This window comes from Tursiops truncatus, chromosome 8 (genome assembly GCF_011762595.2).
Source record: "Tursiops truncatus isolate mTurTru1 chromosome 8, mTurTru1.mat.Y, whole genome shotgun sequence".
Taxonomy (NCBI): Eukaryota; Metazoa; Chordata; class Mammalia; order Artiodactyla; family Delphinidae; genus Tursiops; species Tursiops truncatus.
The window spans coordinates 58930218-58943650 of NC_047041.1; the positions used below are offsets into that span (position 1 = coordinate 58930218).

General features: G+C 38.9%; 1 protein-coding gene across 4 annotated transcripts in view; it reads right to left on the reverse strand.

The window, feature by feature from the left end:
* The window catches only part of RNF121 (ring finger protein 121), an 82287-nt gene that overhangs the window by 32915 nt on the left and 35939 nt on the right, over positions 1-13433 (reverse strand). For all 4 annotated transcript variants that reach the window (XM_004312370.4, XM_019939540.3, XM_073808532.1 and 1 more), the window contains one exon: positions 12287-12428. In XM_004312370.4, coding sequence (XP_004312418.1) covers positions 12287-12428 — 142 coding nt within the window. The remainder of the gene's footprint in view (positions 1-12286; positions 12429-13433) is intronic.

Here is a 13433-nt window from a genome sequence, read left to right on the forward strand (position 1 = left end):
GTTCATACTTTAGTGATGGCCCAACTATATTTCTGCTCTGCTTCTCCTCCCTGAAGCCCATCTTCAGCCTAGAGCAGATTTGAATTTCAAGGTGAGGGGGTCCCTTAAGAACTAAAAACTTGCAGTTACAGCAAGTACCTAAAATTTGTTTAGGCAGGGAGAAGAACTTCAGATGCACCAGGATGGAAAACAAGGAATACCAAATGGGCCATCCAAACAGAACAGCAAATAACAGAATCCTCAGCCCTCAGGGTGGTTCATAAATCTAGTCTACAAAAATTTCTGTACCAATGCTACAAATAAAATCAGATAGCAATCTGAGGAAAGATACCTGCAACACGTATGACAAAAGGTTTATTCATAATATACAAAGAGCTGTTATAAATCAATAAGAAACATTCCAAAAGAATCCTAAGCAAGGAAAGAAAATATGACCAAATACACCAAGTGGTTCAACTGTGAATAACATTTATATGTCACAATAATGTAAATAGGGAATATTTATTTAACTAAAAACTGGGAGGAAAAGTGTGTATGTGATGGGTATAATGTAGCAGTATAAGATAATTACCACCTTCCATGGTAGAAAGACAAAAGGAAAATTATATATATGTGTGTGTGTGTGTATATATATATATATGTGTGTGTGTGTGTGTGTGTGAGTGTATGTGTAATCATGTTACTTAAAAATATAGAGGTCAGGATCAGAAAACAACTAAAAAAAGTTTAAAGTGGTTGCCACTGAAATAATAATCAGGGATGGATAGAGATAGGCAGAGGGCTGATGTGTTTTGCTTTTTAAACCTTACAGAACTTCTTGACTTTTTTGTTTTGTTTTGTTTGTTTGTTTTGGCCACGCTGCAGCTTGTGGGACCTTAGTTCCCCAACCAGAGATCAAACCCGTGCCCCCTGCAGTGGAAGTGTGGGTCCTAACCACTGTACTGCCAGGGAAGTGCCAGAACTACTTGACTTTTATTTTTTTATTATATTTTTTATAATTTATTTATTTAATTTATTTATTATTTTTGGTTTGGCTGCGTTGAGTCTTTGCCACTGAGCGCGGGCTTTCTCTAGTTGCAGCGAGTGGGGCTACTCTTTGTTGCGGTGCCCGGGCCTCTCACTGCGATGGCTTCTCCCAATGCGGAGCACGGGCTCCAGGCACACAGGCCTCAGCAGTTGCGGCTCATGGGCTCTAGAGCGTAGGATCAGCAGTTATGAAGCACAGGCCCAGCTGCTCTGCTGCATGTGGGATCCTCCTGGACCAGGGCTCGAACCCGTGTCCCCTGCATTGGTAGGCAGACTCCCAACTACTGCGCCACCAGGGAAGCCCTACTTGACTTTTAAATTAGGTATTTTCACCCTATTAGATTGACAAAGATTAAAAATACTAAGGATTCTCTATACTCTCTTTAACACTGGGTAATAGCACTGTTTAACACCTCTTGGTGGGATTATAAACTGCTACAACTTTTTTGAAGGGCAGTTTGACAAGATCCATTAATGATTAAATGGCAATTCCACTTGACCAGGCAATTCCATTTCTAGGAATTCATTCTCCAGAAACGCTGGCCCAGCTGTGCAAATTATATATGTAAAAAGTTTACTGAACCATTGTTGCAACTGAGATAAACTGTTAATTAACACGTCTATTAATAGACATAAGTTAAATTTAAAAAAACCAATTTAAAAGAATACTATGCTTTAGTAGTTTAAAAGGATGGCACACATACTAATACGGATAGACATACAAACTAATATGGCTTGTATATCTGAGAGCCAGTACAGGCATACCTTGTTTTATTATATTTTGCTTTACTGCGCTTTGCAGATACTGCAGTTTTTTACAAACTGAAGGCTTGTGGCAACCCTGAGTTGAACACGTCTATCAGCGCCATTTTTCCAACAGTTCATGTCTCTGTGTCACATCTTGGTAATTCTCACAATATTTCAAACTTTTTCATTATTTTTATATTTGTTATGGTGATCGGTGATCAGTGATCTTTGATGTCACTATTGTAATTGTTTTGGGGCACCACAAACTAGGCCATATAAGACAACAAACTTAACAAACGCTGTGTATGTTCTGACTGCTCCACTGACCAGCTATTCCCAATCTCTCTCCCTTTCCCTGGGCTTCCCTATTCCCTGTGACACACAATATTGAAATTAGACCAATTAATAACCCTACAATGACCTCTAAGTGTTCAAGTGAAAGGAAGAGTCACACATCTCTCATTTTAAATCAAAAGCTAGAAATGATTAAGCTCAGTGAGTAGGCATGCTGAAAGCTGAGACAGGCCGAAAGTTAGGCCTCTTGTGTCAGTTAACCCATGTTGTGAATGCAAAGGAAAAGTTCTTGAAGGAAATTAAAAGTGCTACTCCAGTGAACACATGAATGATAAGAAAGCAAAACAGCCTGACTGCTGATATGAAGAAAGTTTCAGTGGTTAGATAAAAGATCAAACCAGCCACAACTTTCCCTTAAGCCAAAACCTAATCCAGAGCAATTCTCTGAAGGCTGAGAGAGGTGAGGAAGCTGCAGAAGAAAAGTTTAAAGCTAGCAGAAGTTGGTTCATAAGGTTTAAGGAAAGAAACCATCTTCACAACATAAAATTGCAAGGTGAAGCAACAAATGCGGATGAAGAAGCTGCAGCAAGTTACCCAGAAGATCTAGCTAAGATGATGAATCAAAGTAGCCACACTAAACAACAGATTTTCAAGCAGATGACATCTATGACTTTCACAGACAGGACAAGTCAGTGCCTGGCTTCAAAGCTTCAAAGGACAAAATGACTCTCTCTTTAGGGGATAATGCACCTGGTGACTTTAAGTTGAAGCCAATGCTCATTTACCATTCCCAAAATCCTAGGGCCCTTAAAAATTATGTTAAATCTACTCTGCCTGTGCTCTATAAGTGGAACAACAAAGCCTGGATGACAGCCCATCAGTTTACAACATGGTTTACTGAATATTTTAAGCCCACTATTGAGTCCTACTGCTCAGAAAAAAAAAAAAGAGTCCTTTCAAAATATTACTGCTCACTGACAATGCACTTGATCAACCAAGAGCTGTGATGGAAATGTACAATGAGATTAATGTTGTTTTCATGCCAGCTAACACAACATCCATTCTGCAGCCCATGCATCAAGGAGTAACTTCAACTTTCAAGTCCTGTTATTTAAGAAATACATTTTGTAAAACTACAGCTGCCATAGATATTGATTCCTTGTTTGGATCTGGGCAAAGAAAACTGAAAACGTTCTGGAAAGGATTCACCATACTAGATGCTATTAAGAACATTTACAATTCACTGGAAAGAAGTCAGAATAGCAACATGAACAGGAATTTGGAAGAAATGTAGTCCAACCCTTGTGGATGAATTTGAGGGGTTAAAGACTTTAGTGGAGGAAGTAACTGCAGAAGTGGTAGAAATAGCAAGAGAACTAGAATTAGAAGTAGAGTCTGAATATGTGACTGAATTGGCTGCAATCTCATGATAAAACTTTAACAGCTTAAGAGCTGCTTCTTACACATGAGCAAAGAAAGTAGTTTCCTGAGATGGAATCCACTCCTGGTAAAGATGCTGTGAAGACTGTTGAAATGACAACAAAGGATTTAGAATAATACATAAACTTAAGTTGCTAAGGCAGGGTTTGAGAGGATTGACTCCAATTTTGAAAGAAGTTCTACTGTAGGCAAAATGCTATCAAACAGCACTGGGTGCTGCAGAGAAATCATTTGTAAAAGGACAACTGATACAGCAAACTTCATTGTTGTCTTATTTTAAGAAATTGCCACAGCTATTCCAAACTTCAGCAACCACCATCCTGATCAGTCAGCAGCCAACAGCATCTAGGCAAGACCCTCCACCAACAAAAAGACTGACTCAATGAAGGCTCAGATGATAGCATTTTTCAGCAATAAAGTATTTTAAAATTAAGGTATGTACGTTGTTTTTTTAGACATAACACTATTGCATACTTAACAGACTACATACAGTGTAAATATAACTTTTATATGCCCTGAGAAACCAAAAATTTTGTGTGACTTACTTTATTGCATATTCACTTTATTGCAATGGTCTGGAACCAAACCCATGATATCTCTGAGGTATGCCTATATTAGGTGGAAAATGTTGCAGAGCCCAATGGATGTCATAAATATCTAAAAATTTATAAATATTAACATATGCATACAAAAAAATCTGCAAGTGTAACAAATGTTTAACAGTGATTCTCTCTGGGCACTTCTGAATTTTTTATAACATGTATAACATTTGTAATGAGAACAAAAACAAAACAAAAACAGAACGATGGGTCTCCCTGGTGGCGCAGTGGTTGAGAGTCCGCCTGCCGATGCAGGGGACACGGGTTTGTGCCCCGGTCCGGAAGGATCCCGCATGCCGCGGAGCGGCTGGGCCCGTGAGCTATGGCCGCTGAACTTGCGCATCCGGTGCCTGTGCTCCGCAACGGGAGAGGCCACAACAGTGAAAGGTCCACGTACCGCCAAAAAAAAACCAGAACGAAACCTCATCCTGTCTCTCGACAGGTCAGCTTTGTCCTCTTAAGAATGAGACAGGCCTTCGCCTCTCTTGGTAATTCGATGATACAGATTTTAGAGCTTAGAGGGAGTACTTAGAAGAAGTCCAGCCAACCATTCCGTAAAACTCACAAAAATCTGCTCCACAACATCCCTGACGGGGTTGTCTAGCCCCTAATAAAACATAGTTGTAATGGGAAGAGCATTCCCTTCTAAGACAGTTCATTCCACTGTGGAACAGCCCTCACTGTTGAAAATTTCTTTATAATACTTAGCCAAAATCTGCATTCTTAAAACTCTCATTCCTTAGCTTTAATTTGGGCCTTTGGAGTTAAACAAAATAACAATAATGAAAAACTATTTTAAAGTTTGAAGAGACATTAGCAATCATCTAGTCTTCAACCCTCACTTTAAAGATGAAACATGAGAATGAGGCGAGGCTAAGAGGGAATAAGTAATTTGCCCAAGGTCCATTGCTAATTAGCAGTGATGCTAGAAATAGATCTTAGATCAAGTGACTCCCACTTCAAGGCTTTTTATACTACACCAAAATTCCATTCCTCAAAAAACAGAAAAGAAGGTAACACTTCCTAACTTATCTATGAGGCCCCATTTTCCTGATACCAAAGCAAGACAAAAATATGACAAGAAAAGTACAAACCAATCTCTGTTATGAATGCAGAGGCAAAAATCCTCAACAAAATACTAGCAAACCAAATCTAGCAGCATATTAAAAGGATTACACACCATGACCACGTAAGATTTATCCCAGGGATGCAGCACATGATCACCTCAATTGATGTAGAAAAAGCATTTGAGGAATTCAACACCCATTCAATGATAAACACACAAACTAGGAATAGAAGGGAATTTCCTCAACATGATAAAGGGCATTTATGAAATATCCACAGCTAACATACTTAAAGATTAAAGACTGAAAGCTTCTCCCCTAAGATCAGGAAAAAGACAAGGATGCCCATCTCACTACTATTATTTAACATTGTACTGGAAGTTTTAGCCAGAGCAATTATGCAAGAAAAGGAAATAAAAGGCATCTAATCGGAAAAAAAGAAGCAAAACAGAGGACATGATTTATATAAAGAAAACCCTAAAGAATCTACACTAAAAAAACTATTGGTTAATAAACAAATTCAGCAAAGTTGCAAAACACAAAATCTACACACAAAAATCAGTTTTATTTCTATATATTAACAATGAACAATCCAAAAAGGAAATTAAGAAAATAATTCCATTCACAATAACATCAAAAAGAACAAAATACTGAGGAATAAATTTGACCAAGGAGATATGGGACTTGTACATTGGAAATTACAAAACATTAATGAAAGAAATTAAAGAAGACTGAAATAAATGAAAAGACAATTAATGCTCATGAAAGTTCATGGAATGGGAAGATTGATATTGCTAACATGGTAATACTCCCTCAAATGATCTACAGATTCAGAGCAATCCTTATCAAAATCACAACTGCCTTTTTTTGCAGAAATGGAAAAACTGATCTTAAAATTAGCATGGAATTGCAAGGGATCTAGAATAGTCAAAGCAATCTTGAAAAGGAACCAGTATGGAGGACTCATGATTCCTAATTTCAGAACTTACTACATTGCTATGGTAATCAAAAGTGTGATACTGGCATTAGTATAGATCTATAGTTCAATGGAATATAACTGAAAGTACAAAAATAAGTGCATACATCTATGGTCAATTGATTTTTGACAATAGTGCTAATAAGACCATTAAATGGAGGAAGAAGTCTCTTCAATAAATGGTGCTAGGACAACTGGATATCCACACGCAAAAAAATAAAGTTAGATCCTTATCTCACACCACTTACAAAAAATTAACTCAAAATGGATCAAAGACCTAAATCCTAAGAGCTAAAAGTATAAAACTCTTCAAAGAAAACACAGGGGAAAATCTTAATAATCTTGGATTTGTCAATGGATTCTTGGACATGACATTAAAAGCATAAGCAACAAAAGAAAAAAATAGGTTTAACAGTACAAACTTGCAACTAGTAGTAAATAAGCCATAAATATCTAATGCACAGAATAATGAATATGGACAATGATGTTGAACTTTAATGATCAAACTTGCTAACAGACTAGAACTTAGTTATTCCAACCACACTAAAAAGAAAGAATAATTATGTAATGTGATAGAGGTGCTAAATATCACTACAATGGCAATCATGCTATAATATATAAATGTAGCAAATTAACGTTACACACCTTAAATTTACATAATGTTATATGTTAAATATATTCAAAAAAAATTGGATTCACCAAACTTAAAAATGTTTATGCATAAAAGGATACTACTATCAAGAAAGTGAAAAGGCAACCCACAGAACGGGAGAAAATATTCGTAAATCATTATCTAACGACGGTGTAGTATCCAGACTATATAAAGAACTTCTACAATTCAACAACAAAAAGTCAAAAATCTGGGAGTTCCCTGACGATCCAGTGGTTAGGATTTGGCACTTTCACTGTCGTGGCCCAGGTTCAACCCCTAGTCAGGGAACTAAGATCCCAAAAGCTGCACAGAACATCCAAAAAGAAAAAAAAAAAAAGACAGAAATCCAATTAAAAAATGGGTAAAGAACGTGAATAGACATTTCTCCAAAAAAGATATACAAATAGCCAATAAAAACATCAAAAGAGGACTTCCTGACGGTCCAGTGGTAAGACTCCGTGCTTCCATTGCAGGGGGTATGGGTTCAATCCCTGGTCAGGGAGCTAAGATCCCACATGCTGCAGTGTGGCCAAAAACAACAACAACAAACCACCAACAACAAAAAAAACCCCGAAACATCAAAAGATGCTCAACACCATTAGGGAAATACAAATCAAACCACAATGAAATCCCACTTTATGCCCACTAGGGTGGCTATAATACAAAAAAAGAAAAAAGGAAGCAAGGAAGCAAGGAAGGAAAAGAAAAAGAAAAATAACAAGTGTTGGCGAGAATGTGGAGAAATTGGAACCCAATATATTGTGAGTTAGAATGTAAAATCCTGCAGCTGCTATAGAAAACCATTTGGCAGTTCCTCAAAAAGTTAAACATAGAGTTACATATGACTCAGCAAATCCACTCCAGGATATACCCAAGAACTGAAAATAGGTGTTCAAATAAAAACTTACAATGAATGTTCCTAGCAACACTATTCAAAATAGCCCAAGGCTTCCCTGGTGGCACAGTGTTTAAGAATCCACCTGCCAATGCAGGGGACATGGGTACTATTCCTGGTCCGGGAAGATCCCACATGCGGCGGAGCAACTAAGCCCGTGCGCCACAACTACTGAGCCTGCGCTCTAGGGCCCACGAGCCACAACTACTGAGCCCATGTGTCACAACTACTGAAGCCCACGTGCCCTGGAGCCCGTGCTCTGCAACGAGAGAAGCCACTGCAATGAGAAGGCTGTACACCGCAACGAAGAGTAGCCCCTGCTCACCGCAACCAGAGAAAGCCGCATGCAGCAACGAAGACCCAATGCAGCCAAAAATAAATAAAATTAATTAATAAATAAAAAACAAAACGAAACAAAATAGCCCAAAGGTGGAAACAACTCAAGTGTCCATCAACTAAAGAATGGATAAACAAAATGTAGCATATCCACACAATGGAATATTACACAACCATAAAAGGAATGAAATACTGGTAGATACTACAATATGAAAGAACTTTGGAAACATTATGCTAAGTGAAAGAAGCCAAGCACAAAAGGCCACATATTATATGATTCTATTTATATGAATATACAGAATAGGCAAATACATAGAAAGCACATTAGTGGTTGCCAGGGTGTGCTGGGAGGGGGAAATGGGAAGTGATTGCTTAATGGGTATGGGGTTTCCTTTGGCGTAACAAAAACATTCTAGAACTAAATAGTGGCCATGGTTGCACAACAACGTGGATGTGCTAAAAGCCAGTGAATTATACACTTTAAAACAGTTAAAACTGTGAATTTTGTTATGTGAAATTGTCCTCAATAAAAATAAAATCTATTCCACTTCCACATAAAATAGTACCTGAAGATATTTTTATGTCTTGAGACTTTTCTCTTAGGAGTAGGAGGAACAAAGTCACTAACATTAGCTTTAGAGTTTACAAAACACTTTGCCATGCAATTTTATATAATCTTCACAACCCAGGAGATAGATATTATCACCCCAATTTAGAGATAAGAACTGAGGTTCAGAGAGGTATAAAGTCATATAGCCAGGAAGCATGGAGCTGGCTAATCAAGCCAGATGGTCTAACTCCACTGTATTTACTGCTACAAGGCAAACAGCTCCAACTTCTGGTAAGCTTGAAAAAGGACAGGAGATGCCATTATGTACAGGCATCTTGGGCAATTTTTCTTCCTCCAAAGTTAGTACTTTAATCAAAGCAGTAAAAACATTCATTGTACCCAAGTTAATAAAAGTTTTAACAAAAGCAATATAGATCATTATTGTATAAGAGCAGCATAAAGCAGGACACTACAGATTTCTTCTTCCAGTTTTCTAAAGATGAGTTTAAGTTTCTCAGTGTAAGATATGCTATAATGTTAGCATGTCCTCTCACCAATGTAGTTCAGCATGTTTACAGGATGTGGCAATAAAGTAATGAGACAACTGTGCGTGTTCCTTACAACAACTGGCCTCATTAAGTCACAATCACATTCCTATTAAAAATTAATGAATGGGGCTTCCCTGGTGGCGCAGTGGTTGAGAGTCCGCCTGCCGATGCAGGGGACACGGGTTCATGCCCCGGTCCGGGAAGATCTCACATGCCGCGGAGCGGCTGGGCCCGTGAGCCATGGCCGCTGAGCCTGCGCGTCCAGAGCCTGTGCTCCGTGACGGGAGAGGCCACAACAGTGAGAGGCCCGCGTACCGCAAAAGAAAAAAAAAAAAGATTAATGAATGAATGACACATCAGTGGTTTTCTAACACTCTGATGTGTCCTATAGATGTTCCTGAGAAAGCGGAGGGGTCAGGGTTACCAGCCCAAGAAGAGCATCCTCTTATTTTCTACACTGGGTTTTTCCTTAAGATACTGTTTGAAGAAAGGACTCCACAGCCTTTTAAAAAACTACATACTGAAAACCACTGCAGTATATTATGCACCCTCACTTCTTCAGAGGTTTTCAGAAATCTCTGCAGATTAGCCAACAATATATAATTATTTCTAAATTCAAGCACAGAAATTCCAAGGGGTCTCTCTACATTTGGTTTATGATTTTTTGTATTTTCCAGGCTCAATTAAACCATCCTGATAAATCCCCATTTTATAGAGCAGGTACTATAAGCACACACTGAAAAACAAGTGACTTATCTCAGATGGCAGGGTGAAGCACGAGCAGGGTCCAGATATGAAGCCCCACCCCAGATGGCTCAGCCTGCTGGATGGTGCCTAGTTCAAAAAGCCTTGGTGCCATGAGGTCATTCCATGAACTATGACCTGAAGGTACAGATGTCTCTACTTGCGGTGCATGACAACACATGAGGTGGCTATAGGCCAGTAATGTCTGGAACAAGTGCCAGCTCAAGGGCAAAGATTAGTCTCTCTTCTGCCTACGCTCCATATTATCCCTTGGTTCCCTTGATGGAAAATCCTTTCCAGAAGCACCATATGGTATAGTAGAAATTATGAAATATTAAACAGAAGACTTGGGTTTAAATCCTGGCTCTATTAGTATCCCCCCTTCATGCCTGAACTCTCTGGGCCTCAGTTTGTTCATAGTACTTACATCATGGGCTATTAGGAGGGTTAAATGAGATAGTGTAGCAGTTCCCATCCTGTGGGCTACAGACCTCTGGGCATCTTTGGCCCTATTACAAGAGGTCTGAAAAAGCATACTAGAGAAAAACAAGCATTTAGGGATTAAGAGTAAAAGCCCTGGAGTAAAATTGTCTTGGTTCAAATAATGGTTTTACCAGTGGAGCAAGTTACTTAGCCTTTCTGCCTCAGTTCCTCATCTGTAATTGGAGAAAACAGTATTTATTGGGTTACTGTGAGGATTAAATGAGTTATATATGTAAAGTGCTTAGAACAGTGACTGGCATAGTAAAAATTCAATAAATGTTAGCTATTCTTACTACTATATGTGTTTATGTATTCTTTCAAAGTACAACTATTATCACATGGATGTTTGCCAAGTTTTTTATGTTAAAAAAGGGTTATACTTGAAAAGGTTAAATACTTCTAAGATAATAGTTGTAAAAGAATCCAGTATACCACCTGCCGTGTCCTAATCCAGAGTAGTTGCATCTATGATTTTAATGTTTTTTAATTTACTGAAGCTTATTTTGTGGTCCAACATATAGTCTATCCTGGAGAATGGCCCATGTGTACTTGAGAAGAACATGTATTCTGCTGTTGTTGGGTGGAGTATGCTGTATATGTCTGTTAGGTCTAATTGGTTTATAATGTTGTTCAAGTCCTCTTTTACCTGTTGATCTACCTGGCTATTCTATCCATTACTGAAAGTGGGGTACTGAACTCTCCAACTATTATTGTAGAACCATCTGTTTCTTCCTTCAATTTTGTCAATTTTTGCTTCACATATTTGGGGGTTCCTTTGTTAGGTACATATATGTTTATAACTGTTACATCTTCTGGCTGTAATGAACCTTTTATCAATATGTAATGTCCTTCTTTATTTCATGTAACCTTTTTTGATTTAAAGGCTATTTTGTCTGACATTTAAGAGCCACCAGCTCTTTCTTGGTTATCATTTGCATGAAATATCTTTTTCCATCCTTTTACTTTTTTTAAATATTTATTTATGTATTTATCTTTGGCTGCATTGGGTCTTTGTTGCTGTTTGCGGCGAGTGGGGGCTACTCTTCGTTGTGGTGGCTTCTCTTGTTGCGGAGCATGGGCTCTAGGTGTGCGGGCTTCAGTAGTTCTGGCTCGCGGGCTCAGTAGTTGGCTCGCAGGCTCTAGAGCACAGGCTCAGTAGTTGGGGCGCATGGGCTTAGTGGGATCTTCCCAGACCAGGGATCAAACCCATGTCCCCTGCATTGGCAGGCAGATTCTTAACCACTGCACCACCAGCGAAGCCCCATCCTTTTACTTTTATCTCTTGTTTCTTTATATCTAAAGTGAGTATCTTATAGACAGTATAAACATGGATAATGTGGTTTTTTAAATCAATGTAACAATCTCTGCTTTTTAATAGGAGAATTTAATCCATTTACATTTAAAGTAATTACTAATAAGGAAGGATTTACTTCTGCCATTTAGCTGTATGTTTTCTGTACATTTTATGTTTTTGTTCCTTATTTCCTCTAGAACTGCCTTTTTAGGTCTCTCTACCTCTGACCCTGACTTCTTACCACTTGTTACATTGCCTCCTCTTTATTACTGCATTTTCAAAATATTAATCTAAAGATTCATTGGAGGCTTGGTCTTCCCAATCAAGTGATCATCTCTCCCTCTATTTGAATAGTTCCTAATGAACAGCTCCTTCATGAATCTATCCCAAAATGTTAAAAGGAAGGATCTACCTTTTCTGGCTATGAAAGTACATTCAGGTTCTTTCCCAGTTTTCACAATCTGAATCGCCTGTCCCTTAAACACACACCCAACATACACTATTCACCATTCACACATACAGTTTAGTATTATTATCTATTCCTTGCCTACATGTGGCCTGGGTTAGGCTGGACCCTAGAATACTTAAGAAGGGTCTCTTGATGACTGGCAAACAAAAAAATGAACAAAGTGGCTTACATTGTAGGAGCGGGGGTGCCTCTGTTTCCACTGTACCAGGAGCAGCTGGGCCACCACCAAGGTAGCGATGAGAATGAGGACCATTTCAGCGTGCATGGCTTCGTGGCCGCGGTGCTTGGCATGCATGCGTGCGTGCTCGACCCTGAAAGCCAAACAGATGGGGTGAGCTAGGTCAGGGATGGTGTGGCTGTAAAGGAGCAGTGTTTTCCAGGGATATCTCACTGGTCCATAGCGTAGAACACACTCTTGTACTGTACGAAATATGGGCTAGAAACACACATGCCCTAGAGGACAGGCATTTTGGAATAGAACAGGGGTTCTATGGGCCCTAGTCACCAAGGTTAGGTATTGGGGTTAAAGGTGGGTGGTCTGCTGCCCAGCCCCAATGTTAAAAACAGCTGATACCTTTCCATTTCAGTTCTATTTCAACCTGTCACTGGAAGAAGAAAGTAACCCAGAGAGGTCACAGCCATAAAGGCTCATACTCTTACTCAATGATATTTATGATACCAGTAAAGGAGTAATATTGCAAATATGTGCAAATTCCAGGGTTAAAGTCTTGCTTTATTTGTCCTACCCTCTCTGCCAGGACCAGAGATCCTTTAATCCTAAAGATTAAAGCCTGAAAAATCTGAACTTCAGTAGTGCTTCGATTTTACACTATTCCAACAGTGACTTCATTATCAGTATCCACAGGTAAATAGACTCTTCAAGGGCTCAAGGAGAGTACAACTGGAAACTCTTATTTAATCTAAGAGTTTAAAGGCCGGCATTCTCTGGTCCCGAGGATTGGCAACAAGTGATTCCCTTGGCCAGTATAGGCAAAAAGCTTCCTCTGAGAACAGGAAAGAAAAGTCACTCCTACAGCCAAGGGAGAGGAATAAAGAAGGAATTAGGAAACTAAGTACAAATGTAACCCGTAGTCAGGAGCTTTTGTGCAAGTTCTCCATACCCAGGGGTATTAGGGATAAAGGGAAAGGACAACATAAATGGTATCTTCATGGAATTCCCAAGGGCAATGAGAGACTAAGCAAGAAGAACCCAGTGGGATGCATTATGGATAGACAAATCATAAAATATAGCAAAAAGTTAGTTGTACAATCTAGGTGGTGGGTACAGGGTGTTCACTGTACAATTCTTTCAACTT